The sequence below is a fragment of the Oncorhynchus gorbuscha genome, unplaced genomic scaffold (assembly GCF_021184085.1).
Source record: "Oncorhynchus gorbuscha isolate QuinsamMale2020 ecotype Even-year unplaced genomic scaffold, OgorEven_v1.0 Un_scaffold_2569, whole genome shotgun sequence".
Lineage (NCBI taxonomy): Eukaryota > Metazoa > Chordata > Actinopteri > Salmoniformes > Salmonidae > Oncorhynchus > Oncorhynchus gorbuscha.
The window spans coordinates 26,448-52,857 of NW_025747045.1; the positions used below are offsets into that span (position 1 = coordinate 26,448).

The 26,410-nt window shown below is 44.2% G+C and overlaps 1 protein-coding gene across 3 annotated transcripts; it reads left to right on the forward strand.

Annotated features, from left to right (window-relative positions):
- The first annotated feature begins 6,456 nt into the window (after positions 1-6,456).
- LOC124026083 (isocitrate dehydrogenase [NAD] subunit alpha, mitochondrial-like) lies at positions 6,457-25,450 on the forward strand. Of its 3 annotated transcripts, none has more exons than XM_046339252.1 (11): positions 6,457-6,570; positions 6,936-6,971; positions 7,171-7,254; positions 7,410-7,524; positions 13,588-13,775; positions 18,406-18,539; positions 21,128-21,230; positions 23,468-23,532; positions 23,757-23,841; positions 24,267-24,419; positions 24,798-25,377. In XM_046339252.1, the coding sequence occupies exons 1-11, from the start codon at positions 6,544-6,546 to the stop codon at positions 24,879-24,881; spliced, it is 1,074 nt and encodes a 357-aa protein (XP_046195208.1). In that variant the 5' UTR covers positions 6,457-6,543; the 3' UTR covers positions 24,882-25,377. The 3 variants fall into 3 exon arrangements, with proteins under 3 accessions (XP_046195208.1, XP_046195207.1, XP_046195209.1); XM_046339251.1 differs by having other exon boundaries at positions 6,463-6,570; positions 6,936-6,989; positions 24,798-25,450; XM_046339253.1 differs by lacking the exons at positions 24,267-24,419; positions 24,798-25,377 and having other exon boundaries at positions 6,463-6,570; positions 6,936-6,989; positions 23,757-23,945.
- The last annotated feature ends 960 nt before the right edge of the window (positions 25,451-26,410 follow it).

A 26,410-nucleotide genomic window follows, 5' to 3' on the forward strand; every position in this document is an offset into this window, starting at 1 on the left:
TAGAGATCTAACGGAAGCTACTGTATAGAGATCTAACGGAAGCTACTGTATAGAGATCTAACGGAAGCTACTGTATAGAGATCTAACGGAAGCTACTGTCTAGAGATCTAACGGAAGCTACTGTATAGAGATCTAACGGAAGCTACTGTATAGAGATCTAACGGAAGCTACTGTCTAGAGATCTAACGGAAGCTACTGTATAGAGATCTAACGGAAGCTACTGTCTAGAGATCTAACGGAAGCTACTGTATGGAGATCTAACGGAAGCTACTGTATGGAGATCTAATGGAAGCTACTGTCTAGAGATCTAATGGAAGCTACTGTATAGAGATCTAACGGAAGCTACTGTATGGAGATCTAACGGAAGCTACTGTATGGAGATCTAACGGAAGCTACTGTCTAGAGATCTAATGGAAGCTACTGTCTAGAGATCTAACGGAAGCTACTGTATGGAGATCTAACGGAAGCTACTGTCTAGAGATCTAACGGAAGCTACTGTATAGAGATCTAACGGAAGCTACTGTCCAGAGATCTAACGGAAGCTACTGTCTAGAGATCTAACGGAAGCTACTGTCTAGAGATCTAACGGAAGCTACTGTATAGAGATCTAACGGAAGCTACTGTCTAGAGATCTAACGGAAGCTACTGTATAGAGATCTAATGGAAGCTACTGTATAGAGATCTAACGGAAGCTACTGTCTAGAGATCTAACGGAAGCTACTGTCTAGAGATCTAATGGAAGCTACTGTATAGAGATCTAACGGAAGCTACTGTATAGAGATCTAACGGAAGCTACTGTCTAGAGATCTAACGGAAGCTACTGTCTAGAGATCTAACGGAAGCTACTGTATGGAGATCTAACGGAAGCTACTGTCTAGAGATCTAACGGAAGCTACTGTCTAGAGATCTAACGGAAGCTACTGTATAGAGATCTAACGGAAGCTACTGTATAGAGATCTAATGGAAGCTACTGTATAGAGATCTAACGGAAGCTACTGTCTAGAGAGCTAACGGAAGCTACTGTCTAGAGATCTAACGGAAGCTACTGTCTAGAGATCTAACGGAAGCTACTGTCTAGAGATCTAACGGAAGCTACTGTATAGAGATCTAATGGAAGCTACTGTATAGAGATCTAACAGAAGCTACTGTCTAGAGAGCTAACGGAAGCTACTGTCTAGAGATCTAACGGAAGCTACTGTATAGAGATCTAACGGAAGCTACTGTATAGAGATCTAATGGAAGCTACTGTATGGAGATCTAACGGAAGCTACTGTATAGAGATCTAACGGAAGCTACTGTCTAGAGATCTAAATGAGGCTACTGTATGGAGATCTAACGGAAGCGCAAGCTACTGTATAGAGATCTAACGGAAGCTACTGTATGGAGATCTAACGGAAGCTACTGTATAGAGATCTAACGGAAGCTACTGTATAGAGATCTAACGGAAGCTACTGTATAGAGATCTAGCGGAAGCTACTGTATAGAGATCTAACGGAAGCTACTGTCTAGAGATCTAACGGAAGCTACTGTCTAGAGATCTAACGGAAGCTACTGTATAGAGATCTAACGGAAGCTACTGTATAGAGATCTAACGGAAGCTACTGTCTAGAGAGCTAACGGAAGCTACTGTCCAGAAAGCTAACAGATGCCACTATAGTTTTGAATATAAAAAATATTAATAAATATGGATTATATCCATAGAGGAATCTGTCATTTTAAAATGTAATAGAAGTTTAAATGACTCACAGAGAAGATTACACAATACTAGTAAGGACACATGTCAAAGACGACCTCGACTGGTAAATGTTAATAAATAGGAATAGGTGTCCTCATACCTGCAACCAATCACAGCACGCAACCAATTAATTCTAACAGACCAATAAGCTCACAGTTCCAAATAACATGATTGCTGTAGTTCACTTATGGAGGTACATGCCCCTGTTACATGTGGTAATGATATCGCCCCTACAGTTGTAGCCTACTTTACATGTGGTAATTAGATGGCCCCTACAGTAGTAGACTACTTTACATGTCGTAATTATATGGCCCCTATAGTAGTAGACTACTTTACATGTGGTAATTATATGGCCCCTATAGTAGTAGACTACTTTACATGTCGTAATTATATGGCCCCTATAGGAGTAGACTACTTTACATGTGGTAATTATATGGCCCCTACAGTATTAGGCTACTATACATGAGATAATGATATGGCCCCTGGACTGTGATCACACAGTCCCCCGGAACAGCTGGTACTCTCATGCATGGTTCAGTGTTGTTTGCCTCAAAGCAAGCATAGAAGACATTTAGCTCATCAGGTAGGTTCACATCACCTCAATACCATCAGATGAATCCTGGAAAATATTCCAGTCAGTGCTAGCGACAAAGTCCTGTAGCTTAGCATCAATGAGGGCCTCCTGTTTGAGTTTTTGCTTGTAAACAGGAATCAGGAGGATAGAGTTATGGTCAGATTTGCCAAATGGAGGGCGTGGGAGAGCTTTGAATGTGTCTCTGTGTGTGGAGTAAAGGTGATCTAGAGTTGTGTTTACTCTAGTTGCACAGGTGACATACTGGTAGAAATTAGGTTAAAAAATAATCATTTCAGTTCCACTGCAATAAAAGCACTGGCCTCAAGAAGCCTCACCTCTTGATGAGCAATGTCATGTTTTCTTATGGCCCTATGCAGCTGGCTGAGTGCAGACTGAGTGCCCAGCATCGGTTTGTGGTGGTAAATAGATGGCTACAAAAAACATAGATAAAAACCCTGTGGCCTTTAATAAAAGGTTAGATCCATAAAGGCCTGAATCTGTAGTCCTATAATAAAAGGTTAGATCCATAAAGGCCTGAATCTGTAGTCCTTTAATAAAAGGTTAGATCCATAGAGGCCTGAATCTGTAGTCCTTTAATAAAAGGTTAGATCCATAAAGGCCTGAATCTGTAGTCCTTTAATAAAAGGTTAGATCCATAGAGGCCTGAATCTGTAGTCCTTTAATAAAAGGTTAGATCCATAAAGGCCTGAATCTGTAGTCCTTTAATAAAAGGTTAGATCCATAGAGGCCTGAATCTGTAGTCCTTTAATAAAAGGTTAGATCCATAAAGGCCTGAATCTGTAGTCCTTTAATAAAAGGTTAGATCCATAAAGGCCTGAATCTGTAGTCCTATAATAAAAGGTTAGATCCATAAAGGCCTGAATCTGTAGTCCTTTAATAAAAGGTTAGATCCATAGAGGCCTGAATCTGTAGTCCTTTAATAAAAGGTTAGATCCATAAAGGCCTGAATCTGTAGTCCTTTAATAAAAGGTTAGATCCATAGAGGCCTGAATCTGTAGTCCTTTAATAAAAGGTTAGATCCATAAAGGCCTGAATCTGTAGTCCTATAATAATAGGTTATATCCATAGTATGAATCTGTACTCCTTTAACAATAGGTTATACCTATAGTCTGAATTTGTTTCTCTACAGATGAAGCGAAGGTGATGAACAAAGAGAAGGGAAGCCTGCCATCTGGTGGTGGACATATGTACTGTAGAAAGGATTGGATGGAGGATGTATCAGTGGTGTCAAACTCATTCAATGGAGGACCTAATGCAGGGCTATTCCACTCTTACCCCTCTACAGGGTTTCCCAAACTCATTCAATGGAGGACCTAATGCAGGGGTATTCCACTCTTACCCCTCTACAGGGTTTCCCAAACTCATTCAATGGAGGACCTAATGCAGGGGTATTCCACTCTTACCCCTCTACAGGGTTTCCCAAACTCATTCAATGGAGGACCTAATGCAGGGGTATTCCACTCTTACCCCTCTACAGGGTTTCCCAAACTCATTCAATGGAGGACCTAATGCAGGGGTATTCCACTCTTGCCCCTCTACAGGGTTTCCCAAACTCAGTCCTGGGCCCCCTGGGGGCACGTTTTGGTTGTTGCTTTAGCACTACACAGCTGATTCAAATAACCAAGCGTTGATTGTGTAGTCAATGCATCCAGGTGGGATCCCAGGACTGAGTTGGGAAAACACTGTCCTATGAGCCTGTTGGTTTTCTGTTCTACCTGATAATTAATTGTACCCACCTGGTGTCTAAGGTCTAAATCAGTCCCTGATTAGAGGGGAATCACCCACCTGGTGTCTAAGGTCTAAATCAGTCCCTGATTAGAGGGGAATCACCCACCTGGTGTCTAAGGTCTAAATCAGTCCCTGATTAGAGGGGAATCACCCACCTGGTGTCTAAGGTCTAAATCAGTCCCTGATTAGAGGGGAATCACCCACCTGGTGTCTAAGGTCTAAATCAGTCCCTGGTTAGAGGGGAATCACCCACCTGGTGTCTAAGGTCTAAATCAGTCCCTGATTAGAGGGGAATCACCCACCTGGTGTCTAAGGTCTAAATCAGTCCCTGATTAGAGAGGAATCACCCACCTGGTGTCTAAGGTCTAAATCAGTCCCTGATTAGAGGGGAATCACCCACCTGGTGTCTAAGGTCTAAATCAGTCCCTGATTAGGGTTAAAATAAACCCGCAGTGGATCTGGCTTCCATGTCCAGAGTTGAGTTTGAGGGGCCTAGTGTCTGCTGGGTTTTATTAGTTGTTCCTTTAAATTAAGACCTAGACAACCAGGTGAGGAGAGTTCCTAACTAATTAGGGACATTAATTCATCAATCAAACACAAGGGAGGAGCGAAAACCCGGCGACACTCGGCCCTCTGGAATGAGTTTGACACTCAACTATGAAGTACATAGTTGAGTTGTACAACAAATTAGAAGGGGTGGAACCAAACGTCATACTTGAGTAAAAGTTCAAATATCTTCAAAGAAAATGACTCAAGTAAAAGTCACCCAGTAAAATACTATTTGAGTAAAAGTCTAAATGTATTTGTTTTTAAATATACTTAAGTATTACAAGTAAATGTAATGGCTAAAAAATACTTATGTATCAAAAATAAAAGTATAAATAATTTAATTTAAAAAAATATTAAGCAAACCAGGGGATAGCCAAGGGCACACTCCAACACTCCGACCATAATTTACAAACGAAGCATTTGTGTTTCGTGAGTCCTCCAGATCAGAGGCTGTAGGGATGACCAGGGATGTTCTCTGTTTAGTGAGTCCTCCAGATCAGAGGCAGTAGGGATGACCAGGGATGTTCTCTGTTTAGTGAGTCCTCCAGATCAGAGGCAGTAGGGATGACCAGGGATGTTCTCTGTTTAGTGAGTCCTCCAGATCAGAGGCAGTAGGGACAACCAGGGATGTTCTCTGTTTAGTGAGTCCTCCAGATCAGAGGCAGTAGGGATGACCAGGGATGTTCTCTGTTTAGTGAGTCCTCCAGATCAGAGGCAGTAGGGACAACCAGGGATGTTCTCTGTTTAGTGAGACCTCCAGATCAGAGGCAGTAGGGATGACCAGGGATGTTCTCTGTTTAGTGAGACCTCCAGATCAGAGGCAGTAGGGATGACCAGGGATGTTCTCTGTTTAGTGAGTCCTCCAGATCAGAGGCTAGTAGGGATGACCAGGGATGTTCTCTGTTTAGTGAGTCCTCCAGATCAGAGGCAGTAGGGATGACCAGGGATGTTCTCTGTTTAGTGAGTCCTCCAGATCAGAGGCAGTAGGGATGACCAGGGATGTTCTCTGTTTAGTGAGTCCTCCAGATCAGAGGCTAGTAGGGATGACCAGGGATGTTCTCTGTTTAGTGAGTCCTCCAGATCAGAGGCAGTAGGGATGACCAGGGATGTTCTCTGTTTAGTGAGTCCTCCAGATCAGAGGCAGTAGGGATGACCAGGGATGTTCTCTGTTTAGTGAGACCTCCAGATCAGAGGCAGTAGGGATGACCAGGGATGTTCTCTGTTTAGTGAGTCCTCCAGATCAGAGGCAGTAGGGATGACCAGGGATGTTCTCTGTTTAGTGAGTCCTCCAGATCAGAGGCAGTAGGGATGACCAGGGATGTTCTCTGTTTAGTGAGTCCTCCAGATCAGAGGCAGTAGGGACAACCAGGGATGTTCTCTGTTTAGTGAGACCTCCAGATCAGAGGCAGTAGGGATGACCAGGGATGTTCTCTGTTTAGTGAGACCTCCAGATCAGAGGCAGTAGGGATGACCAGGGATGTTCTCTGTTTAGTGAGACCTCCAGATCAGAGGCAGTAGGGATGACCAGGGATGTTCTCTGTTTAGTGAGTCCTCCAGATCAGAGGCAGTAGGGATGACCAGGGATGTTCTCTTGATAAGTGCGTGGATTGGACCATTTTCCTGTCCTGGGAAAAAAATAGAAATAGGTAAGTAGAGATACCGAAAAAACGATCCAAAACTATTACTTTAAAGTATTTTCAATTAAAAACTTTACACCACTGCAAAGTAGACATTATTATGTCGATCAAAAACAGTAATGTTCAACATGAAAGCATTTCAATAAAATAAATAATACATCACGGATTTGTTTCACGCTGTAGTATTAAAGTAAACAGACATTTGATACGTTGCTTTTGGTACGTGTCTGCGTCATCGTTTTCCACCCCGGAAGTCCCGTTAACGGCAGAGCGGTGCAGGACCACATTAACCCAGGACTATGGCAAGCAACGTGTGGAGGTCAATGGTAAGAAAATGCCGTTTTGTCAGCGTAAATATAATCGAATGTAACTTGGCCATGTATTGGATTTATGTTTGTGTAATGTAAGTTCGTGTTCGGATGACTTTGTCGGTTGTAATAATGTTGTTTCCATGGGTTTTCTGTGAGGCCTTTTACTGTGCGTGTGTCCTTGTCCTGCTACTACCCGTAGCGAGCTATGCTATATTAACCAAACGCTTTTTATCCGCCTAATGCTTGACAAGTGACATTTCGTGTTTTTCCAATATGTTTTCTGATTCAATCCCACTCATCTAGAGATAGTGTGTGGATGTTGTGATACGTTTTTATCTGCGCGGTGATCATTTAACCTTCCGTTTATTATCCTCCTCCAGCTCTCTCACGTCGTGGGGGCGGCAAAGAGACCGACGGTATGTTTCAGAAGGGGGGTAAGTCAAGGACTGACAAATGGACAAGTCTACACCTGTTTTATTTTTGATTTTTATGAACTTCTCCCTCGTTGACAAAAAGGCTGAAATGATGTAATTCATGATCCAGTGTTTTTAGTGCTAGTATGTAATGTAATCCCTCTAAAAACAGATTGAAAATGGATTTGTTTTCTCTTTACAGCTGCAAACGGTTACGTTAATTCCCGGGGATGGAATCGGTCCAGAAATATCCGTGGCCGTCATGAAGATTTTCGAGTCTGCTAAGGTAAGCTGGAAAAGCTGTCAAACTCTCTCACACACACATACACAGCAAATTGTAGGGTTAACAGCAGAACATGCCATCGGCATGGAAAGTTTGACAGAACATTGAACCCCGGTCCTTCCTGTACCATTCTGTGTCCTCTCTCTACCACCCGTTAGGTTCCCATCCAGTGGGAGGAGAGGAATGTGACAGCTATCCAGGGCCCAGGAGGTAGATGGATGATCCCTCCAGACTGTAAGGAGTCTATGGACAGGACCCTGATCGGGTTAAAAGGTAGGTAGCAGTTACAGAGATCCTATGGTAATCTATGGGAGTAGCTACCTGCATGGTCATGATGGACATAGTGTAGGTAGTAGCTACCTGCATGGTCATGATGGACATAGTGTAGGTAGTAGCTACCTGCATGGTCGTGATGGACATAGTGTATGTAGTAGCTACCTGCATGGTAATGATGGACGTAGTGTAGGTAGTAGCTACCTGCATGGTCATGATGGACATAGTGTAGGTAGTAGCTACCTGCATGGTCATGATGGACATAGTGTAGGTAGTAGCTACCTGCATGGTCATGATGGACATAGTGTAGGTAGTAGCTACCTGCATGGTCATGATGGACATAGTGTAGGTAGTAGCTACCTGCATGGTCATGATGGACATAGTGTAGGTAGTAGCTACCTGCATGGTCATGATGGACATAGTGTAGGTAGTAGCTACCTGCATGGTCATGATGGACATAGTGTAGGTAGTAGCTACCTGCATGGTCGTGATGGACATAGTGTAGGTAGGAGCTACCTGCATGGTCATGATGGACATAGTGTAGGTAGGAGCTACCTGCATGGTCATGATGGACATAGTGTAGGTAGTAGCTACCTGCATGGTAATGATGGACATAGTGTAGGTAGTAGCTACCTGCATGGTAATGATGGACATAGTGTAGGTAGTAGCTACCTGCATGGTAATGATGGACATAGTGTAGGTAGTAGCTACCTGCATGGTCATGATTGACATAGTGTAGGTAGTAGCTACCTGCATGGTAATGATGGACATAGTGTAGGTAGTAGCTACCTGCATGGTCATGATGGACATAGTGTAGGTAGTAGCTACCTGCATGGTCATGATGGACATAGTGTAGGTAGTAGCTACCTGCATGGTCATGATGGACGTAGTGTAGGTAGTAGCTACCTGCATGGTCATGATGGACATAGTGTAGGTAGTAGCTACCTGCATGGTCATGATGGACATAGTGTAGGTAGTAGCTACCTGCATGGTCATGATGGACATAGTGTAGGTAGTAGCTACCTGCATGGTCATGATGGACATAGTGTAGGTAGTAGTGACAGATCCTATGGTAATCTATGGTAGTAGCCACCTGCATGGTCATGATGGACATAGTGTAGGTAGTAGCTACCTGCATGGTCATGATGGACATAGTGTAGGTAGTAGTGACAGATCCTATGGTAATCTATGGTAGTAGCTACCTGCATGGTCATGATGGACATAGTGTAGGTAGTAGCTACCTGCATGGTCATGATGGACATAGTGTAGGTAGTAGCTACCTGCATGGTCATGATGGACATAGTGTACTGAAGCTGGAATAAAGAACGTCATGCAGGCGGCATCATATGGGTTAGTATGCAGGGGTTAGTATGCAGGGGTTAGTATGCAGGGGTTAGTATGCAGGGGTTAGTATGCAGGGGGTAGTATGCAGGGGTTAGTATGTAGGGGTTAGTATGTAGGGGTTAGTATGTAGGGTTTAGTATGTAGGGTTTAGTATGTAGGGTTTAGTATGTAGGGGTTAGTATGTAGGGGTTAGTATGTAGGGGTTAGTATGTAGGGGTTAGTATGTAGGGGTTAGTATGTAGGGGTTAGTATGTAGGGGTTAGTATGTAGGGGTTAGTATGTAGGGGTTAGTATGTAGGGGTTAGTATGTAGGGGTTAGTATGCAGGGGTTAGTATGCAGGGGTTAGTATGCAGGGGTTAGTATGCAGGGGTTAGTATGCAGGGGGTAGTATGCAGGGGGTAGTATGCAGGGGGTAGTATGTAGGGGGTAGTATGTAGGGGGTAGTATGTAGGGGGTAGTATGTAGGGGGTAGTATGTAGGGGGTAGTATGTAGGGGTTAGTATGCAGGGGTTAGTATGCAGGGGTTAGTATGCAGGGGGTAGTATGCAGGGGGTAGTATGCAGGGGGTAGTATGTAGGGTTCATCGGGAGTAGTATGTAGGGTTCATCATGTAGGGTTCATCATGTAGGGTTCATCATGTAGGGTTCATCGGGAGTAGTATGTAGGGTTCATCATGTAGGGTTCCTAGGGAGTAGTATGTAGGGTTCATCATGTAGGGTTCATCATGTAGGGTTCATCATGTAGGGTTCATCGGGAGTAGTATGTAGGGTTCATCATGTAGGGTTCATCGGGAGTAGTATGTAGGGTTCATCGGGAGTAGTATGTAGGGTTCATCATGTAGGGTTCATCATGTAGGGTTCATCGGGAGTAGTATGTAGGGTTCATCATGTAGGTTTCATCGGGAGTAGTATGTAGGTTTCATCGGGAGTAGTATGTAGGGTTCATCGGGAGTAGTATGTAGGGTTCATCATGTAGGGTTCATCATGTAGGGTTCATCGGGAGTAGTATGTAGGGTTCATCATGTAGGTTTCATCATGTAGGGTTCATCATGTAGGGTTCATCGGTAGTATGTAGGGTTCCTAGGGATAGTATGTAGGGTTCATAGGGGATAGTATGTAGGGTTCATAGGGGATAGTATGCGGGGGATAGTATGTAGGGTTCATAGGGAGTAGTATGCAGGGTTCATAGGGGATAGTATGCGGGGGATAGTATGCAGGGTTCATAGGGAGTAGTATGTAGGGTTCATAGGGGATAGTATGTAGGGGATAGTATGCAGGGTTCATAGGGAGTAGTATGCAGGGTTCATAGGGGATAGTATGCGGGGGATAGTATCTGGGGGGCCAAGATGAGAGATGTAGTGGTAACATGATTGGTGGGTAAACGATGCAGGAAGCCCATCTAGAGGTCAGGTGGTTGGTGTGGAAGCCCATCTAGAGGTCAGGTGGCTGGTGTGGAAGCCCATCTAGAGGTCAGGTGGCTGGTGTGGAAGCCCATCTAGAGGTCAGGTGGCTGGTGTGGAAGCCCATCTAGAGGTCAGGTGGCTGGTGTGGAAGCCCATCTAGAGGTCAGGTGGCTGGTGTGGAAGCCCATCTAGAGGTCAGGTGGCTGGTGTGGAAGCCCATCTAGAGGTCAGGTGGCTGGTGTGGAAGCTCATCTAGAGGTCAGGTGGCTGGTGTGGAAGCCCGTCTAGAGGTCAACATGTCTAGAGCTCCAGTACATCCCCGTCTTCAGTAGACGCAAACAGAAAACATTTTGCGATGGAAAATTGGGAAAGGTATTTTATTCTACCTGTACATAGTCTTTCCCTGTTTGTAAACTGTAAACAGTAAACTGGTCTTTAAAGGCCCAGTTGTCAAAAATGAGACTTTTCTGTGTTTTTATGTCTATTTCCACACGGAGGTTTGACCAATACTGTGGTGTTTTGAACATGAGGATAATGTCCTTTTAGTGTAAGAGCTGTTTTAAAAGACTACCTGCAATGTTGTGGTGGGATGGAGTTTAGTCTGCCTGGTGATGTTATGATGGAGTTTAGTCTGCCTGGTGATGTTATGATTGGATGGAGTTTAGTCTGTCTGGTGATGTTATGATGGGATGGAGTTTAGTCTGTCTGGTGATGTTATGATGTTATGATTGAGTTTAGTCTGTCTGGTGATGTTATGATGGGATGGAGTTTAGTCTGTCTGGTGATGTTATGATGGGATGGAGTTTAGTCTGTCTGGTGATGTTATGATGGGATGGAGTTTAGTCTGTCTGGTGATGTTATGATGGGATGGAGTTTAGTCTGTCTGGTGATGTTATGATGGAGTTTAGTCTGCCTGGTGATGTTATGATGGAGTTTAGTCTGCCTGGTGATGTTATGATGGGATGGAGTTTAGTCTGCCTGGTGATGTTATGATGGAGTTTAGTCTGCCTGGTGATGTTATGATGGGATGGAGTTTAGTCTGCCTGGTGATGTTATGATGGGATGGAGTTTAGTCTGCCTGGTGATGTTATGATGGAGTTTAGTCTGGTGATGTTATGATGGAGTTTAGTCTGGTGATGTTATGATGGAGTTTAGTCTGTCTGGTGATGATATGATGGGATGGAGTTTAGTCTGCCTGGTGATGATGGGATGGAGTTTAGTCTGCCTGGTGATGATGGGATGGAGTTTAGTCTGCCTGGTGATGTTATGATGGAGTTTAGTCTGGTGATGTTATGATGGAGTTTAGTCTGTCTGGTGATGATATGATGGAGTTTAGTCTGCCTGGTGATGATATGATGGGATGGAGTTTAGTCTGCCTGGTGATGTTATGATGGGATGGAGTTTAGTCTGCCTGGTGATGTTATGATGGAGTTTAGTCTGGTGATGTTATGATGGAGTTTAGTCTGTCTCGTGATGATATGATGGAGTTTAGTCTGCCTGGTGATGATATGATGGAGTTTAGTCTGCCTGGTGATGTTATGATGGGATGGAGTTTAGTCTGCCTGGTGATGATGGGATGGAGTTTAGTCTGCCTGGTGATGTTATGATGGAGTTTAGTCTGGTGATGTTATGATGGAGTTTAGTCTGTCTGGTGATGATATGATGGAGTTTAGTCTGCCTGGTGATGTTATGATGGAGTTTAGTCTGGTGATGTTATGATGGAGTTTAGTCTGTCTGGTGATGATATGATGGAGTTTAGTCTGCCTGGTGATGTTATGATGGGATGGAGTTTAGTCTGCCTGGTGATGTTATGATGGGATGGAGTTTAGTCTGCCTGGTGATGATGGGATGGAGTTTAGTCTGCCTGGTGATGTTATGATGGAGTTTAGTCTGGTGATGTTATGATGGAGTTTAGTCTGTCTGGTGATGATATGATGGAGTTTAGTCTGCCTGGTGATGTTATGATGGGATGGAGTTTAGTCTGCCTGGTGATGTTATGATGGGATGGAGTTTAGTCTGCCTGGTGATGATGGGATGGAGTTTAGTCTGCCTGGTGATGTTATGATGGAGTTTAGTCTGGTGATGTTATGATGGAGTTTAGTCTGTCTGGTGATGATATGATGGGATGGAGTTTAGTCTGCCTGGTGATGATGGGATGGAGTTTAGTCTGCCTGGTAATGTTATGATGGAGTTTAGTCTGGTGATGTTATGATGGAGTTTAGTCTGTCTGGTGATGATATGATGGAGTTTAGTCTGCCTGGTGATGATGGGATGGAGTTTAGTCTGCCTGGTGATGTTATGATGGAGTTTAGTCTGCCTGGTGATGTTATGATGGAGTTTAGTCTGTCTGGTGATGTTATGATGGAGTTTAGTCTGTCTGGTGATGTTATGATGGAGTTTAGTCTGCCTGGTGATGTTATGATGGAGTTTAGTCTGTCTGGTGATGTTATGATGGGATGGAGTTTAGTCTGCCTGGTGATGTTATGATGGAGTTTAGTCTGCATGGTGATGTTATGATGGGATGGAGTTTAGTCTGCCTGGTGATGTTATGATGGAGTTTAGTCTGTCTGGTGATGTTATGATGGGATGGAGTTTAGTCTGTCTGGTGATGTTATGATGGGATGGAGTTTAGTCTGTCTGGTGATGTTATGATGGGATGGAGTTTAGTCTGTCTGGTGATGTTATGATGGAGTTTAGTCTGGTGATGTTATGATGGGATGGAGTTTAGTCTGCCTGGTGATGTTATGATGGAGTTTAGTCTGGTGATGTTATGATGGAGTTTAGTCTGGTGATGTTATGATGGAGTTTAGTCTGTCTGGTGATGTTATGATGGGATGGAGTTTAGTCTGAGTTTAGTCTGGTGATGTTATGATGGGATGGAGTTTAGTCTGCCTGGTGATGTTATGATGGAGTTTAGTCTGGTGATGTTATGATGGAGTTTAGTCTGGTGATGTTATGATGGAGTTTAGTCTGGTGATGTTATGATGGAGTTTAGTCTGGTGATGTTATGATGGAGTTTAGTCTGCCTGGTGATGTTATGATGGGATGGAGTTTAGTCTGCCTGGTGATGTTATGATGGGATGGAGTTTAGTCTGCCTAATGACCTCTGCCAATAACAGCTAGTTTTCAGTTTTCCCCTCACCACTCCGACCAATCAGACAGTCCTGAGAAATTTCTCTTTGCTAAGAAGATATTTTGGTTACCTTTTAAATGATCACAATAAGGTGTTCCGTTGTTATCCAGAAATGATTTGACATTGAGATATAAAAAAAAAAAGGTCTGCGTTGGTCTTTTAACCTCCCCCTTCTGTGTGTAGGCCCCCTGAAGACCCCCATAGCAGCCGGCCACCCATCCATGAACCTGCTCCTCAGGAAGACCTTTGACCTGTACGCCAACGTGCGGCCCTGCGTGTCCATCGAGGGCTACAAGACCCCCTACACCGACGTGGACCTGGTCACCATCAGAGAGAACACAGAGGGAGAGTACAGCGGAATCGAGCACATAGTAAGTCGCTATGGTTACCACGGTCACGTTCAGTAGGAGAGAAATGGGACAAAGTTGTGAGTGAAACCCGTTTTTTTTTTTTTTTGTCATTTTTTCAAATGCCTACAGCTGGATTTCAAACTGAATCTGTTAAAATGGCTGCAGCTAACACTGACTACAGAGGAATAGACCACATAGCAGTAGCTACCTCGTATGTTAAAATGCCTACAGCTAACACTGACTACAGAGGAATAGACCAGGGAGCAGTAGCTACCTCGTATGTTAAAATGCCTACAGCTAACACTGACTACAGAGGAATAGACCAGGGAGCAGTAGCTACCTCGTATGTTAAAATGCCTACAGCTAACAGACTACAGAGGAATAGACCACATAGCAGTAGCTACCTCGTATGTTAAAATGCCTACAGCTAACACTGACTACAGAGGAATAGACCAGGGAGCAGTAGCTACCTCGTATGTTAAAATGCCTACAGCTAACACTGACTACAGAGGAATAGACCAGGAGCAGTAGCTACCTCGTATGTTAAAATGCCTACAGCTAACACTGACTACAGAGGAATAGACCATAGCAGTAGCTACCTCGTATGTTAAAATGCCTACAGCTAACACTGACTACAGAGGAATAGACCAGGGAGCAGTAGCTACCTCGTATGTTAAAATGCCTACAGCTAACAGACTACAGAGGAATAGACCAGGGAGCAGTAGCTACCTCGTATGTTAAAATGTTTGTTCAGGAGACCAGGGAGCAGTAGCTACCTCAAATGTTTGTTTGGCTGATCCCTCCTACTGACCAGAGGGGACCGCTACTAAACAGAATCAATGAGTTAGCCAGCTAACTTTGAGAAACAACCAGAAATAACAATGTTTTGTTTTGTAGGGGAGGGGTTTAAAGAAAGCTCAACGTGTGTGTTTTTGGTTGTCGAATCATATAGTCCATTTCAAGCTTTATCTTTCTAAAAAAAAAAAAAAATTGTGAAATTAGCTAGCGAACTCCTTGATACTGCTTTGTAGTCAACCCCTCTGGAGGGAGGGTAGTCTTACAACATTAACATGTAGGGATGTGTTCATCCGGTATGAAATGGAGGTGAAACAAGAGGTCCTACCTGAACATGTCCCAAGAAGAATGTTCAGGTGATTCTTTTCCTTTTTTATGGCTACGTTGTGCCCTGCTGAACATGACCCAGTGTTTCAACACTGGAGTGGGTTCTTCATTAGGGCATCTGGTGTAGTTTTCGGAGCAAATGGTTTGTTGGTTTGACAGTGACTGAGAAGTCACGTTGACTGTGATGTGACGTTTTCAGCTCTTGATAAGCAGCTGTTTTCAAGGCTGCGAGCTGAGCGGTCCGTATTTTCACTGTGGTGTTGTGTGGAATCGGTGTCCTCGGGTTATTGAAACAGTTTTATCTGGGTTGGACAGGGCACCTCACAGGTGATTGGTTATTCTCCAGGTGTTCCTTAGGTAAGCCAGAGGAACAGGAGCTTCACTAACCAGACCACCACCTCAGTCTCTAACCCTAGCGTGCCCTAATGTACACTCCCGTTCAAAAGTTTGGGGTCACTTAGAAATGTCCTTGTTTTTTGAAAGAAAAGCAACAAAAAAATCGGTCCATTAAAATAACATCAAATTGATCAGAAATACAGTGTAGACATTGTTAATGTTGCAAATGACTATTGTAGCTGGAAACGGCAGAATTTTCTTTTTAAATGGAATATCTACATAGGCGTATAGAGGCCAATTATGAGCAACCATCACTCCTGTGTTCCAATAGCACGTTGTGTTAGCTAATCCAAGTACAGAGCCCCATTATCAGCAACCATCACTCCTGTGTTCCAATGGCATGTTGTGTTAGCTAATCCAAGTGGATCATTTTAAAAGGCTAATTGATTAGAACCTTTTTTTTGCAATTATGTTAGCACAGCTGGAAACTGTTGTCCTGATATAAAGAAGCAATAAAACTGGCCTTCTTTAGACTAGTTGAGTATCTGGAGCATCAGCATTTGGGGTTTCGATTACAGGCTCAAAATGGCCAGAAACAACTTTCTTCTGACAGTTTCTCTTCTTGTTCTGAGAAATGAAGACTATTCCATGTGAGAAATTGGCTCTAACCAGAATAGAGGTGTGGGAAGCCCTGTTCCACAACTGAGCAAGAGGCCAAGTAGATTCGTGTCTAGTTTGAGATAGAGACGCCTCACAAGCCCTCAACTGGCAGCTTAATTAAACAGTACCCGCAAAACACCAGTCTCGATGTTAACAGTGAAGAGGCGACTCTGGGATGCTGGCCTTCTAGGCAGAGTTGAAGGGAAAAAAACATGTCTCAGACTGGCCAATAAAAATAAGATGGGCGAAAGAACAGACTCTGGACAGAGGAAGATTGGAATAAAAGTGTTATGGACAGACATCTAAGTTTGAGGCTCACAATGAAGAGATGCTGGAGGAGTGAACCATCTGTGAAGCATGGTGGAGGCAATGTGATGGTCTGCGGGTGATGGTCTGCGGGTGATGGTCTGCGGGTGCTTTGGTGGTGGTAAAGTGGGAGATTTGTAAAAGGGATCTTGAAGAAGGAAGGCTATCACTCCCATTTTGCAACGCCATACCCTGTGGACGGCTTTTAATTGGAGCCAGTTTCCTCCTACAACAGGACAATGACCCAAAGCACAGCTCCAAACTATGCAAGAACTATTTAGGGAAGAAGCAGTCAGCTGGTATTCTGTCTATAATGGAGTGGCCAACACAGTCACCGGATCTCATCCCTATGGAGCTGTTGTGGGAGCAGCTTGACCGTATGGTACGTAAAGAGGTGCCCATCAAGCCAATCTGACTTGTGGGAGGTGCTTCAGGAGGCATGAGGTGAAATCTCTTCAGATTACCTCAACAGATTGACAATGAGAATGCCAAAGATCTGCAAAGGCTGTATTTGCTGCAAATGGAGGATTCTTTGACAAAAGCAAAGTTTGAAGGACACAATTATTATTTCAATTAAAAATCATTATAACCTTGTCAACACCATTTTTTAACTCATTTCATTTTTATTTAGAATTTTTTTAAATGTAACCTTTTTATTTAACTAGGCAAGTCAGTTTAAAAACAAATAGTTATTTTCAATGGCCTAGGAACCTGGGTTAACTGCCTTGTTCAGGGGCAGAATGACAGATTTTTTTACCTTGTCAGCTCGGGAATTCGATCTTGCAATCTTTCGGTTACTAGTCCAACGCTCTAACCACTAGGCTACCTGCCGCCCCTCCACTCTAACCACTAGTCTACCTGCCGCCTCTCCACTCTAACCACTAGGCTACCTGCCGCCCCTCCACTCTAACCACTAGGCTACCTGCCGCCCCTCCACTCTAACCACTAGGCTACCTGCCGCCCCTCCACTCTAACCACTAGGCTACCCTGCCGCCCCTCCACTCTAACCACTAGGCTACCCTGCCGCCCCTCCACTCTAACCACTAGTCTACCTGCCGCCCCTCCACTCTAACCACTAGGCTACCTGCCGCCCCCCCACTCTAACCACTAGGCTACCTGCCGCCCCTCCACTCTAACCACTAGTCTACCTGCCGCCCCTCCACTCTAACCACTAGGCTACCCTGCCGCCCCTCCACTCTAACCACTAGGCTACCCTGCCGCCCCTCCACTCTAACCACTAGGCTACCCTGCCGCCCCTCCACTCTAACCACTAGGCTACCCTGCTGCCCCTCCACTCTAACCACTAGGCTACCCTGCCGCCCCTCCACTCTAACCACTAGGCTACCCTGCCGCCCCTCCTCTCTAACCACTAGGCTACCCTGCCGCCCCTCCACTCTAACCACTAGGCTACCCTGCCGCCCCTCCACTCTAACCACTAGGCTACCGTGCCGCCCCTCCACTCTAACCACTAGGCTACCCTGCCGCCCCTCCACTCTAACCACTAGGCTACCCTGCCGCCCCATCGTGTATGTTTTCATGGAAAACAAGGACATTTCTAAGAGACCCCAAACATTTGAACGGGTAGTGTATGTTCATCAACTTCTCTCTCCAGTTCTCCTTCTTTTAGTTGAAAAAAAACTGAGTGAACAAAAGGTTTTATATGTTATTCCTACATATCTGCTGTCTTAATTTGATCACTCTGTCCCATATATTTTGCAGGTACTGCTAACTTGTAGTGTATTCCAATGTTTAAAAAGGCTTCCAAAGTTTGACATTTCCAATTTCAGACTTGATTTTCCCAAATAAAAAAATATATCTACCCTTAGAAAAATGTAATAAAAAAAAAATCCACATAATCATTTCCGGTTGCTGCAGGATTTACTTTCCTGCTGGGGAAACTGGTCAAATTAAGATGGCACATCTGGAATTTCTTCCTTTACAGTGAAATCCTATTGTTCGTAGTTGTCACCTCAGGCTGAGAGTACTTCTAGTTCTTCCACTCACGGTGATGTCATGAATACCTTTTCATGCGTCTTCTCTTCCAGTTTCATTGTTCCAGTTCTATTGTTTTTTTTAAAGTAGCTCAGTTGTCTTTCCCAGTTGTTACCGTCCCTCCAAAACATTTTGACCTAAAGTAGGACATAATTAATCATACAGAATACAATATCTATTCACTTAAGTCTATTGTTTGATTTTTGGCTCAGGTGATTGTCCTCTTCTCTTGTAGATTGTTGACGGCGTAGTGCAGAGCATCAAACTCATCACGGAAGACGCCAGTCGACGCATCGCCGAGTACGCCTTTGAGTACGCAAGAAACAACCAAAGGAACAGCGTCACCGCCGTTCACAAAGCCAACATCATGTAAGTCTCTGTAGCAGCGGTTCACTAAGCCAACATCATGTAAGTCTCTGTAGCAGCGGTTCACTAAGCCAACATCATGTAAGTCTCTGTAGCGGCTGTTCACTAAGTCAACATCATGTAAGTCTCTGTAGCGGCGGTTCACTAAGCCAACATCATGTAAGTCTCTGTAGCGGCTGTTCACTAAGCCAACATCATGTAAGTCTCTGTAGTTCACTAAGCCAACATCATGTAAGTCTCTGTAGTTCACTAAGCCAACATCATGTAAGTCTCTGTAGTTCACTAAGCCAACATCATGTAAGTCTCTGTAGTTCACTAAGCCAACATCATGTAAGTCTCTGTAGTTCACTAAGCCAACATCATGTAAGTCTCTGTAGTTCACTAAGCCAACATCATGTAAGTCTCTGTAGTTCACTAAGCCAACATCATGTAAGTCTCTGTAGTTCACTAAGCCAACATCATGTAAGTCTCTGTAGTTCACTAAGCCAACATCATGTAAGTCTCTGTAGTTCACTAAGCCAACATCATGTAAGTCTCTGTAGTTCACTAAGCCAACATCATGTAAGTCTCTGTAGTTCACTAAGCCAACATCATGTAAGTCTCTGCTGTTCACTAAGCCAACATCATGTAAGTCTCTGTAGCGGCTGTTCACTAAGCCAACATCATGTAAGTCTCTGTAGCGGCTGTTCACTAAGCCAACATCATGTAAGTCTCTGTAGCGGCTGTTCACTAAGCCAACATCATGTAAGTCTCTGTAGCGGCTGTTCACTAAGCCAACATCATGTAAGTCTCTGTAGTTCACTAAGCCAACATCATGTAAGTCTCTGTAGTTCACTAAGCCAACATCATGTAAGTCTCTGTAGTTCACTAAGCCAACATCATGTAAGTCTCTGTAGTTCACTAAGCCAACATCATGTAAGTCTCTGTAGTTCACTAAGCCAACATCATGTAAGTCTCTGCTGTTCACTAAGCCAACATCATGTAAGTCTCTGCTGTTCACTAAGCCAACATCATGTAAGTCTCTGCTGTTCACTAAGCCAACATCATGTAAGTCTCTGCTGTTCACTAAGCCAACATCATGTAAGTCTCTGCTGTTCACTAAGCCAACATCATGTAAGTCTCTGTAGCAGCGGTTCACTAAGCCAACATCATGTAAGTCTCTGTAGCGGCTGTTCACTAAGCCAACATCATGTAAGTCTCTGCTGTTCACTAAGCCAACATCATGTAAGTCTCTGCTGTTCACTAAGCCAACATCATGTAAGTCTCTGCTGTTCACTAAGCCAACATCATGTAAGTCTCTGTCGTTCACTAAGCCAACATCATGTAAGTCTCTGTAGTTCACTAAGCCAACATCATGTAAGTCTCTGTAGCAGCGGTTCACTAAGCCAACATCATGTAAGTCTCTGTCGTTCACTAAGCCAACATCATGTAAGTCTCTGTCGTTCACTAAGCCAACATCATGTAAGTCTCTGTAGCAGCGGTTCACTAAGCCAACATCATGTAAGTCTCTGTAGCAGCGGTTCACTAAGCCAACATCATGTAAGTCTCTGTAGCGGCTGTTCACTAAGCCAACATCATGTAAGTCTCTGTAGCAGCGGTTCACTAAGCCAACATCATGTAAGTCTCTGTAGCGGCTGTTCACTAAGCCAATATCATGTAAGTCTCTGTAGTTCACTAAGCCAACATCATGTAAGTCTCTGTAGTTCACTAAGCCAACATGTAAGTCTCTGTAGTTCACTAAGCCAACATCATGTAAGTCTCTGTAGTTCACTAAGCCAACATCATGTAAGTCTCTGTAGTTCACTAAGCCAACATCATGTAAGTCTCTGCTGTTCACTAAGCCAACATCATGTAAGTCTCTGCTGTTCACTAAGCCAACATCATGTAAGTCTCTGCTGTTCACTAAGCCAACATCATGTAAGTCTCTGTAGCAGCGGTTCACTAAGCCAACATCATGTAAGTCTCTGTAGTTCACTAAGCCAACATCATGTAAGTCTCTGTAGCAGCGGTTCACTAAGCCAACATCATGTAAGTCTCTGTAGTTCACTAAGCCAACATCATGTAAGTCTCTGTAGTTCACTAAGCCAACATCATGTAAGTCTCTGTAGTTCACTAAGCCAACATCATGTAAGTCTCTGTCGCTCCAGAATCAAATGGACGGTGGAATCTTACAAATTGTATTTTTTATTTATTTTATTGTGCCGTTATGGATCATAAATAAAATTTAAAAAATGAGAAGCAAATATCAACTAAATGTATGATCACTATGGGTCAATTACAAGTCGAAACAGAATGATAAGATATTGACTGTTAAGTACAACATATTTAACAGATGTTATCGCAGGTGCAGTGAAATGTTTATTTGTTCCAACAGCGCAGTGACACCTAGCAGCACAAAACGATACGCACACATATAAAAAATAATATTAAAGAAAGAAAATGAAATATCAGTAGGAGCACATCGAATGGCACCAATATTCAGGCATTAAACTCAACGTGCCCGGTGTGTTTTGATGTGACCAGGAGCACATCGAATGGCACCAATATTCAGGCATTAACTCAACGTGCCCGGTGTGTTTTGATGTGACCAGGAGGATGTCTGATGGGCTGTTCCTGAGGAAATGCAGAGAGGTGGCTGAGAACTTCAAGGACGTCAAGTTCACTGAGATGTACCTGGACACCGTGTGTCTCAACGTATGTGTCCTCCTTTACACTGTCCTTCCTACGTGACGCGGTTTTGATGCATATGTCTAAAGCCTGATTTTTACAACTACCGCGTCAATCGAAAGACCGCTCCCGTCTGCGTGTTTCCGCGCGTTTGACCATGCCGACGGGAATGGAAGTTCGATATTGCATCATTCCGTTGGTGCAGACCTAGCAGATGACCCGGTAGCAGAAGGTAGAAATTAGGCTTAATCGGGTTCTCTTGATGGAGATGGAAACGGGGCGTAATCAGGTTCTCTTGATGGAGATGGAAACGGGGCGTAATCGGGTTCTCTTGTCGGAGATGGAAACGGGGGGCGTAATCGGGTTCTCTTGTTGGAGATGGAAACTTGTTGGAGGGGCGTAATCGGGTTCTCTTGTTGGAGATGGAAACGGGGGCGTAATCGGGTTCTCTTGTTGGAGATGGAAATGGGGGGGGCGAATCGGGTTCTCTTGTTGGAGATGGAAACGGGGGGCGTAATCGGGTTCTCTTGTTGGAGATGGAAACGGGGGGCGTAATCGGGTTCTCTTGTTGGAGATGGAAACATGGGGCGTAATCGGGTTCTCTTGTTGGAGATGGAAACGGGGCGTAATCGGGTTCTCTTGTTGGAGATGGAAACTGGAGGGCAATCGGGTTCTCTTGTTGGAGATGGAAACATGGGGCGTAATCGGGTTCTCTTGTTGGAGATGGAAACATGGGGCGTAATCGGGTTCTCTTGTTGGAGATGGAAACATGGGGCGTAATCGGGTTCTCTTGTTGGAGATGGAAACATGGGGCGTAATCGGGTTCTCTTGTTGGAGATGGAAACATGGGGCGTAATCGGGTTCTCTTGTTGGAGATGGAAACAGTTGGAATCTGGGTTCTCTTGTTGTAGATGGAAACATGGGGCGTAATCGGGTTCTCTTGTTGGAGATGGAAACGGGGCTTAATCGGGTTCTCTTGTTGGAAATGGGGCGTAATCGGGTTCTCTTGTTGGAGATGGAAACATGGGGCGTAATCGGGTTCTCTTGTTGGAGATGGAAACATGGGGCGTAATCGGGTTCTCTTGTTGGAGATGGAAACGGTGCTTAATCGGGTTCTCGGGTTCTCTTGTTGGAAATGGGGCGTAATCGGGTTCTCTTGTTGGAGATGGAAACATGGGGCGTAATCGGGTTCTCTTGTTGGAGATGGAAACGGGGCGTAATCGGGTTCTCTTGTTGGAGATGGAAACATGGGGCGTAATCGGGTTCTCTTGTTGGAGATGGAAACATGGGGCGTAATCGGGTTCTCTTGTTGGAGATGGAAACGGGGCTTAATCGGGTTCTCTTGTTGGAAATGGGGCGTAAGCGGGTTCTCTTGTTGGAGATGGAAACATGGGGCGTAATCGGGTTCTCTTGTTGGAGATGGAAACATGGGGCGTAATCGGGTTCTCTTGTTGGAGATGGAAACATGGGGCGTAATCGGGTTCTCTTGTTGGAGATGGAAACGGGGGGCGTAATCGGGTTCTCTTGTTGGAGATGGAAACATGGGGCGTAATCGGGTTCTCTTGTTGGAGATGGAAACGGGGCGTAATCGGGTTCTCTTGTTGGAGATGGAAACGGGGCGTAATCGGGTTCTCTTGTTGGAGATGGAAACGGGGCGTAATCGGGTTCTCTTTGGGATGGAAACATGGGGCGTAATCGGGTTCTCTTGTTGGAGATGGAAACATGGGGCGTAATCGGGTTCTCTTGTTGGAGATGGAAACGGGTTCTCTTGGGGCGTAATCGGGTTCTCTTGTTGGAGATGGAAACGGGGGGCGTAATCGGGTTCTCTTGTTGGAGATGGAAACATGGGGCGTAATCGGGTTCTCTTGTTGGAGATGGAAACATGGGGCGTAATCGGGTTCTCTTGTTGGAGATGGGGCGTAAGCGGGTTCTCTTGTTGGAGATGGAAACATGGGGCGTAATCGGGTTCTCTTGTTGGAGATGGAAACGGGCGTAATCGGGTTCTCTTGTTGGAGATGGAAACATGGGGCGTAATCGGGTTCTCTTGTTGGAGATAAGGGGTTCTCTTGTTGGAGATGGAAACATGGGGGGTTCTCTTGTTGGAGATGGAAACATGGGGCGTAATCGGGTTCTCTTGATGGAGATGGAAACGGGGGCGTAATCGGGTTCTCTTGTTGGAGATGGAAACGGGGGGCGTAATCGGGTTCTCTTGTTGGAGATGGAAACGGGGGGCGTAATCGGGGTTGTCATGGTGAATGTTTCAGATGGTGCAAGATCCCACCCAGTTTGACGTCCTGGTGATGCCCAACCTGTATGGTGACATTCTCAGGTCAGTTACTATTTACTATTTGCATGTATCTATATTAATTCATCGCTATTGAATGCAATTTGTTTTAAGCTATTAATTCAAACATTTTAATAGCTTAGCAGAGTTCGGTCTTATTGGGCCTAATACTGGTTTTCCATTTGTGTTGCGCTAATGTGACTAGATGATTCTGCTAACTAAAGGCTGCGGCTGCTACTACAGATAGAGGTGTGTGTCATGTATTGCAGTGATCTGTGTGCTGGACTTATTGGCGGTCTGGGAGTCACTCCTAGTGGAAACATTGGTGCCAATGGAGTCGCCATTTTTGAATCGGTTTGTCTCGCTCTTTACTTGGCTGTTTCCGTCATCTGAGTATGTTTAGCTACTCGTGTCTCAACTGTTTTGATAAAACGCAAGGCTTCTTGTCCTGTAAACAGTCTCTATTGTCTAATAGATAATAACTAAACATGTTTTGTTTTTTGTTGAAGACTTCCCACCCCTTTTCAACAAAACCATTTTTAATATGAGACGTCATATATTTCAATAAGTTGTCCATTACTAATGGATGTGCGGAAGCTTGTTCCAGTGTTGAGTAGTAGACATTTTTAAATCAAATTGATTTATAAAGCCCTTCGTACATCAGCTGATATCTCAAAAGTGCTGTACAGAAACCCAGCCTGAAACTCCAAACGGCAAGCAATGCAGGTGTAGAGAAGCACGGTTTTAACATTGTCCCCTCTACCCCCTGTGGTATCTAGGTGCATGGGACGGCCCCCGACATAGCTGGTCTGGACATGGCCAACCCTACAGCTCTGCTGCTCAGTGCTGTGATGATGCTGCGTCACATGGGCAAGCACGACTACGGCAAGAAGATCGAGACTGCCTGTTTCGACACCATCAGAGACAAGAAGGTGGCTTATTTTATTACCCCCAATAGTGACTATTGTGGCTCTTGCATATCGGTGCCGGGAATACATTTAGAAAGTGGAGGTGCCCCGGAGGGCAGAAGTAGTGGTACTTCCTTGTTCTTGGAGGACCACTCAGTCTGCTCTTCTTCTCTCTGATGCCAGATTATATGATGGATGTCTGGCTAGTTGGTTTACAATATGTTGTCTCCCCTGGACACCACACCTCCTTCCGGTTGCCAATACTCTTATAGATTTATTTTTCTTCTGTAGATCGAACACAACAGATTTTTGTTCAGTTGGTCATTGTATGCAACAAAAAAAAAATCTGCTTTTGTCTTTTCAATGAATTCATTGGGCTGTTTTTTTTCTATCCTCTCCCAGGTGTTGACCGGGGACCTCGGTGGGAAGTCGAAGTGCTCAGAGTTTACAGAGGAGATCTGCCGTAGAGTGCGAGACATGGACTGAAAACGACGACCGTTGATTTTCTGAAGACTTCATAATAATTCAACCGCTGCTTTGAACTTTACTCCTAAAGACTCTGGGGGGGCGTTCCAGGTTGTCAGTTCCGCAGTTACGACGCAGCTGCATATCTTAGATTACTATATTATATTTATGTAGGTTCCTGAGAACGGACAATTCTCCAGGTTTTCTAGAAATAGAAATTCGATAATTTGTGCAGTGTGACTGAAATAAATCACCACCTGGAACGCGCCCTACATTGATGGGTATTCACTCTTAAGGTGTATTTAAGCACAATTTTACTCACATGATCATTTCATGGGGCAAACTTCCCCAAAGTCATACTTGCCTCTATACTATGTGGCACTCCACCTGTGTTGTCCAGGCAGTGGTTCTGATCGTGGCTAGTTGTATTTATTTTTTAACGGTAAATGTAATGCTAAACGGCTTCAAAGTACTCTATTTATTGTTACCAGTCGGGTTCCTGTGCATGAATGGATTGTATTGTACCAGCGTCGTCATGTCATGTCTCTCTTTTCTGTTTCGAGATCCATACATAAAAACTTGATTACATGACTTTAAAGCCTGCTGTCTCATTCTTCCTGTTAACAGGTACAGTGTTTTGTTATTGCAATACAAGTTGGATTAATGTTCGCCCGGATTTGATGACTTATTATTTAAATCAGCCATTTTTGTTTATGGCAGGGTCATTTTCACCTACATGATATCGTCAAAACATTTGTCCGCTGATTTCAGTATGCGTCCTCATTGTCACAGTATTACTACCAATCTGGCAACCCAGATGAGGATGCTTCCGGTTGTCACTCGTCGCCACAGACAAAATAGGCTTTTATAAATAAATAAAATATTTTTAAAAAGTAGCCGTTTGGTCTTTTAATTTAGGGTTATGCATAAGGTTTGTAGTGTGGGTTAGGTTTAAAATCATTTTTTTTTTTTTTAGAGAGACATTTGAAAAATTTGTCTAGTGTTTATAAACAATGAGTTTGTAGCTGTGGTAACCAGGGACAACCACGCTTCCGTCCTCGCTCTCTGTTCCGCCTATTCTGCGTGACGTCATTAGACTAACGCCGTCTCGTTTCCCCCTGTACTGTTACTGTACGCTCACTTAGTGGAACGAAGAGGTGTAAAAGCCAGCAGCGAATAGCAGCTACAAACTGTTTGCTACGATCCAGACATTTTAATATCAAATTTTTTTCGGGAAGAAAGAAGCGAAGGTGGAGACATGGCGAAAACCTATGATTACCTTTTTAAATTGCTTCTCATCGGGGACAGCGGTGTCGGCAAGACATGTCTCCTCTTCAGATTCAGCGAAGATGCGTTCAACACTACCTTCATATCAACAATAGGTCCGTTTCTCTTTCTACAATTGAGTGGTTTTTTTTTTGAACAACTGCATGCTGCTGAAAATGCTACATTACATATCACATATCTACTGTGTGCTGTTGACAGATAGTGGGACGAATTCGCGACAGGAAACGGGCCCAGAAGCGTCATCTTGTGCCAATTCAGATATA